Below are 7,449 nucleotides of genomic sequence, written 5' to 3' on the forward strand. Positions count from 1 at the left end.
CTAAGATGGTATCTAGAGTTTAAATTTCTATTCTTCAATGGCTGAATCACCTTCCAATTTTAACTCTGTCAACAGTAACAACAACCCCCAAAATGCCGTTACATCTGTTCCTAGTACTGCATCCTTCTTGAATCAACAACTACTCACCCCGATTGGAGACAAATTTGGCAAAAATAATCACAATACTTGGTTACAACAAGCTGTTGATGGGTAAAAAAATGTCGGTTAAGAATTTCTGATAAAAATAGCGTTGCAAGTACAGTTTTAACTGACGAAATTTCTACTATCAATTTAAAATATGTCACAATTAATAATAAATAACCGGGAGTAGAATCCGGGTCGTTTCCCAAAGAGTTGACACAAGATGCAAATTATTGGCTAGGATTTTTCTGATTATTTTCTTGAAATTTAGAACGGAAAAATAAATGGCTAGGAATTAAAGTAATGAATAAATAACAAGAGGTGATATGTATTTAAAATAAAAGGCCTTGGTTAGGGGAGAGAATTGGAGTTTCTATCCTTGTTGTCTTTCCCAAGTGTAATAGTAAAAGTTCATTGCTCCCACTTAGTTATCCTCTAACAATTGAAGGAAAGTCAAGTGGCTGTCACTAACTCTGACTCACAAGTCCTAGTCACTTCATGGGGAAAGACTAGAGTTGGTGAAAATCAAGTTAGCCAACAATTCCCAATTACAGATTAACACTTGAGTATCACAACTCAAGGGTTTCCAATTAATCAACCCCTAAGCCAAGTTGGAAGGTCTACTCCATGAACACGAATGCCATTTTCATAAACACATAATAGGAGTAAATAAAAGACATAATAATTATGAAAAATTAATTAAATCAGAATTTGTACGAACAATAATTAACACGAATCAAACAAGAAATAAAAATAAATATAAAAATACTTCAATGCATTAATAAGATTCAAAAGTGACAAGATCCAAATGTGAATGCAAAGTAATCAAATAGAAAAGAGTAAATAAGGGAATTTAAGAAGAAACTAGGAACAAAATGATGATGAATGAAGGTAGCAGCACTCTCTCAAGATCCAATTCAAAAGCAAAACTAAGAATGTTAAAAACCCTAGGAGAAGTAGTAGTTTCTCTCTCTAGAACTCAAAACTAATCAAAAACTAAAAATGAAAGTGAAGTGTAGTCAGTCTTAGCTCCATCCCTGCCTCTACTCTGTGTTTTCGGGCTTGGATCTGGGTCCAAATCAGCCCAGAAATCGTTCCCAGCGAGTTCTGTTAAGTGCAGCACGTGACGCTCTGTCACGCGTGCGCGTCGGCCACGCATACACGTCGCGGAACTTCTACACTGGTCGTCGCTGAATGATGCTCCTGATCACGCGCACGGGTCGGCCATGCGTGCGCGTCACTCCTCGCTTCTCAACTCTTTAGTTTCTTGTGTTCCTTCCACTTTAACATGCTTCATCTTCATCCTTTAAGCCATTCATGCCCTGTAAACCTGAAAACACTTAAGAAACACATCACGTCATCGAGTGGTAATAAAGGAGAATTAAAAATTAACAATTTTAAGACATAGGAAGCAAGTTTTCAATCATAGCACAGAATTAGGAAGGAAACTTAAAACATGCAATTTACATGAATAAGTGTGAGAATAGTTGACAGAACCCACTCAATTCAGTCTAAAATATATCATAAAATAGTAGTATATCAGCTGTAGCTACCATTTATGGACAAGATTTACAAGATTATCTTCTACCAGAGAAAATTTTTCCTCAATATCTTTTCTGAAGAAGATTGAATTGCTAGAAAAGAATCTGTTCACTACAAGCAGTGGAGGCAAGATGATTCCAACCTCATGTCATGGATGATTGCATCAACTGATCCGAATTTCAAAAATAAAATGGTAGGCATTGCTTTTAGTTTTCAAATCTGAAAAAAGATTGAAGATTACTTCGCTAAGTCAATCCTGTACAAAATCAAACAACTCAAGACACAATTGAAACTCATCAAGCAACATGGATTATCTGCCTCTGATTATGTGTTCAAAATCAAACATGTTGTTGACTCTCTTACGGCTTTAGGAAGCTCTCTTACTTCAGTAGAGCATATTGAAGCACTTTTTGAGGGTCTGAATTTTGATTATCAAATGCTAATCTTTACTGTCAATGCAAAACCGAAAATGTACTCATTAAATGAAGTTGAAACTCTCATTATGACTCATGATGATATGGTAAATATCAAAATTCAGAAATTTTAATAGCACAGGCTCATTTGACACAAGGCAATTTTTTACCCTCCATCAATCAAGGAAGGGATTTTGGAAGACGACGAGGCAGAGGGGGTAGGTTCTCTCGAGGAGGCAGATTTTTTAATTCAAATTTTAGACCACAATGCCAAGTTTGTGGTCGTACGGGTCATATTACTTGGAATTTCTATTATAGATTTGATCAACAAATTTTTTCTCCCTCAAATTCCACTGCACCCCTTTACAGACTTCAATCTCATTTTCTTTCATCTTTTATACCATCATCACAACCACCAGTGCTATCCACCATGTCACCACTACCTACAGCATCCTTTCATCATCCTGAGACATACATGGATGTTCTCTTATCAATAGCAGATACTTCTTGGTACCCAGACACAGGTGTATCTCATCATATCACCCCAAATTACTCCAACCTACTTATTAGCACCGAATATTCTAGCCCAGATCAAGTTCTTGTAGGTGTTGGATCAGGTTTGTCTATTAAATATTATGGAAATTCAATTTTTTATGCACAAGACTCAAATAGATGGTTTTAATTACAAAAGTTAATTCACACACCACAGATCACAAAGAATTTAATCAGTGTTTCTAAATTTGCTCAAGATGACAATATTTTTTTTGAATTTCATGCCTTTGTTTGCTTTGTTAAATGTCAGCTTTCCAAAAAGGTTCTCATGCAAGAATTTTGTAAAGGAGGAATCTACAAATTTGTTAATGTTGTTGTTTCTCATTTTTCTTTTTTAAATTTTGTACCTAGAGTTCTGGCTATTACATGTTCTTCTTTTGAATTGTGGCAGAAGAGCCTGGGACATGCTGCCAAACAAACTGTACACACAGTCTTGAATAAATACAGTATTATTACTCAGAATACAATTGACTCCTTTAATTCAAATTCTGATAATTCGTTGTGTGAAAATTGTGTTTATGCAAAATTACACAAGATGCCTTTTTCTGATTCTACTACTACTTACACTAGCCCTTCAATTAGTATATTCTGATGTTTGGGGCCCCGCCCCTATTATATCTCATCTTGATTTTAGGTACTATGTTATATTTGTTAATGTATATAGTAGGTACACTTATCTATATCTATTACAATCTAAATCTCAGGTATATACTGCATTTCTATAATATAAGACTCTCATTGAAAACTTAACAGGACATAAATTGAAGGAGTTACAATCTGATCATGGAGGAAAGTATAGCTCCAATAGTTTTAAAGAATTTATACTTAAACATAGCATGCATCATAGATAATCATGTCCTCACACACATGAACAAAATGGCAGGGCTGAGAAAAAACATCGCCATATTATAGAAACAGCTTTGGCAATGCTTTCTACAGCTTTCCTTCCCCTTACCTTTTGGGATGATGCAGTAATTACTGCTACATATCTAATTAATAGATTACCTACTCCTGTTTTTCAAGTAAGACACCATATGAATTGTTATTTAATCAAATTTTTTATTATCAATATTTGAGAATTTTTGGTAGCACATGTTATTCCCTGCTGAGACCCTAAACAGACATAAGTTTGATTATAGATCTCACAAGTGCTTTTTTCTGGGATATGCAGCCAATCACAAAGGTTATAGGTGCCTGTCACCCACTAGTAAGGTGTTTATTAGACATATTGTCTTTGATGAATCTTATTTCCATATAAAGAATTATTTGTAAATTCAGCTAATGACTTACGGTGTACAAAGACTAGAACTGAAATCAATTTCATTAATTAGAGTTCTTTTCAGACTATTCCTACTATAGAAACATATACTTATTTACCTACACAAACACTCTCTCATGATCAGCCCTCCCATAATTCAACTTTTCATAAGTCGAGTAATAGTACTAACACTAGCTCTGACATAAAAATTTCTCAGCCTGATCAAGTTTCTCCTTCAATTCTGCACCATGAAACCCCTATTGCTGGTTCTGCTATAGAAAGTTAGTCACCCTGTGATAGTTCACAACACAGTCATAGTGCATCATAAAATCCACCCATTCCACCAAACACTAATGTCCACCCTATGAACACCGGATCCAAGACAGGCAAGTCTAAACCCAAAATTTTTCTAACTAAACATAGTGATGAGAAATTTGAAAAAAGACCACCAAAAACTGTAGCTACTACTCTCACTATACCACACTGGTATAAGGCTATGAAAGAAAAATATAATGCTCTTATGAGAATTGATACTTGGAACCTAGTGTTGCACCAACTCATGCTAAAATAATAGGCTTTAAATGGATTTTCACTACTAAAAAGAACTCTGATGGATCTGTGCAAAAATACAAAGCACGATTAGTTGCACAAGATTTTTGTCAACATGAAGGTTTTAATTTTGACCAAGTTTTTAGTCTAGTGATTAGGCCTACTACTGTGAGAATTGTGCTAAGCTTAGCCTTATCCAAAGGTTGAGTTATTCCACAATTTTATTTTAATAACGCATTTTTTAATGGAGATTTATCTCAAATTATTTATATGCAGTAGTCCAAGAGTTTTGAAGTCAATTCTAAAATCTTAATGTGCAAACTAAATTGATCCCTATATGGTCTGAAGCAAACACCACGAAAATGGTTCCTAAAGTTGAACAAAACTCTAGAAACATTTGGCTTTACCACTGAAAAATCAGATACCTCTTTGTTTTTGAAATACACTTCTAATCATGTCATATATCTTCTATGCTATGTAGATGACATCATTATTACAGGAAGTGATTCAACTCAAGTTGACTTGATGATTAAAACTTTAAATACAGTTTTCTTATTAAAGGATCTAGGTGAACTGAGTTATTTTTTAGGTGTTGAAGTTAGAAGAACTACTGCAGGACATATTCATTTATCTCAAATAAAATATGTGAATGATTTACTCTCAAAATTAAACATGGAAGAGGCAAGTGCAATGTTAACTCCCATGATATCATCTCTTCAGCTGTTGACTACAAGTTCAGAAGAATTTGTGGATCTAAGACTATACAGATCTGTTGTTGAAAGTCTTCATTATCTCAGAATAACCAGATCGGATGTTTCCTTCGTTGTGAGCAAGCTTAGCTAATTTATGCATAAACCCTTGCTTGCACATTGGAAAGCTCTGAAGAGAGTTCTTCGGTATGTTCAAGGCACTAAGCAACAAGGGTTACTCTTTCATAAGAATACAGATTTCAGATTGTATGGATTCGCTGATGCTGATTGGGCATCAGACCTTGAAGACCACAGGTCAGTCACTGGGTTTTGTATTTTTTTTTAGGATCTAATCTTGTGTCTTGGTGTTGTAGGAAGCAAATCACTGTCAGTAAGAGCTCAACAGAGGCTGAATTTCGAAGTCTTGCAGCGTGTGTACGTAGCAGAGACAGTTTGGATTAGGAACTTGTTGTTCGAATTGAAAGTTCAACTTTAGACATCTCCAACCATTTTCTGTGACAACTTAAGCACCGTAATGCTTGCTTCCAATCCAGTGTTAAATGACAAAACAAAGCACTTCCAACTTGATATACAGTTTGTTCGAGACAATATCAAAAGCAATGAACTACATGTGGTCCATATCCCAGGTCAAGAACAAACTTAGAGTGGTCCCAAGACCAATCATAAATTTGAGGGAGGGAGGTGTAAAAGATGTAGTGGACACTAAGGCAAATTTGAGTAATAGTGCTAGTGCAGGTCAAGAAAAACAAGACTCTGTTAATATGGGTCATAGTATAAATAGGAAGTCATTGCTTTCAAAAGGATGAGATGTAATACATATTTTTTATAATCTCAATTTTGCTTTACTATATTTTCTTCTTTACTAAGTTGTCCTATGTTCTTTCTTGGCTTTCACTATCTAGCTCGTATACATTTTCATCATGCCCCTATTTTCTGTTCATCTTTCTTCTTGAAAATTACATGTTTCAATTCTCTTCAGACTCACAACCACACTTTAGTCTATTGGATTAGTACACAAAATACACTTTATTTAAATAAAATTTTTCTTAAATATTTTTTTAATCGCTAGTTAAAGCTCTCGACCATAAAATAGGAAAGAGTTCAAAAACTCGACTATATAAAATAGTCGAGCCTACAATACAAAACCAAAAAAGAACAAACAAAAGCAGAAACAAAAAGACTTTAACCAAACAAGACAAATTCGAACGTCTATATGAACTCGCTATTCGAAACAACAGAAAGTCTATAAAACATTAAAATAACAAGAATGATCCATAGCAATAACACTAAAGGATGTTAAAGGCAACCTTCTCATCTGTTGAACTCCTCTCATTCACCTCTTAAATTGAGATCTTGGTTTCAACTCTGCGTCGTTTTTTCCTTGTACGTCTACTAGTGATCTAGGTTGTGTCCTCCATTTCTTATTCCCATTCGAATTTTCCCTAATGCGATTCATCATGGCCTCATCATCACATCAAATTGAGTTGTGATCATATTCTCCAAGTTTTGGTAGCTTTATTTTCAGACTCGTCGTCATCTTCACTTCCACTAAGAACCCATCCCTTAAATCTGCCTCACCTCCTTTCTTCATAGCTTCTTCTTTGATTTTTCGTTTCGCTCTTCTTTTCCTTTTTGCGTCATTCTTATGTTTTGTTTCTGCACTTTTGATATGACCCTTTTTTTTAGTTGTTCGTTTTTCTTATTGTCTAGTCTTTCTTTTCTATGTTTTGGTCTTGCAAGAAGGCATCTCTTTTTCTCTTTCACATCACACTTTTTCATATTTCTCATCCTCACTTATGTTAGTCTTTTCTTTCGAATACTAAGTTGAGATGCATGTGTTCTAATAGCATCTTTAAAACCTGGTAGATACATAGATTCTATATCAATACTGGTCTCTTTACTATTAATCGTATAGTTGAGTTCATGTTCCTTGATACTGCCATAATGGAGGCCCAATTGAGTTTTTTCAATAACTTCTTCCGTGTTTCTATCATTCTGTGTTTTAATAACTTACCCTTTTCATGATGTACCATCCTGATTCACTATCAAGTTATCTTTAACTAAAGCTCCCACTCTGTCGGAGTATTCTTTATCCAAATCTTTTATTGACTTTTTTTTTCACTTGTTTTTTGCTTTTCTTTGTTTATATCTATATTGTAAAAAGGATTCCTCTTCAAGGTATGTTTTTTTTTATGAAGATATTGAATTTTGATATTTAAATTTTAAACAAGAAATTTTAATTTTAAGTTAAAAGAGGTTTGATTAATTGTAGCATTTAAGTTTT

The 7,449-nt window shown here is 34.3% G+C and overlaps 1 protein-coding gene across 1 annotated transcript in view; it reads left to right on the forward strand.

The window, feature by feature from the left end:
* The window catches only part of LOC107647357 (ubiquitin-conjugating enzyme E2 N-like), a 6,042-nt gene continuing 3,894 nt past the window's right edge, over window positions 5,302-7,449 (forward strand). The window contains exons 1-3 of the mRNA XM_021108279.1: window positions 5,302-5,459; window positions 5,519-5,579; window positions 5,792-5,900. Coding sequence (XP_020963938.1) covers window positions 5,302-5,459; window positions 5,519-5,579; window positions 5,792-5,900 — 328 coding nt within the window. The remainder of the gene's footprint in view (window positions 5,460-5,518; window positions 5,580-5,791; window positions 5,901-7,449) is intronic.

Source organism: Arachis ipaensis, chromosome B01 (genome assembly GCF_000816755.2).
Source record: "Arachis ipaensis cultivar K30076 chromosome B01, Araip1.1, whole genome shotgun sequence".
NCBI classification, from domain to species: domain Eukaryota; kingdom Viridiplantae; phylum Streptophyta; class Magnoliopsida; order Fabales; family Fabaceae; genus Arachis; species Arachis ipaensis.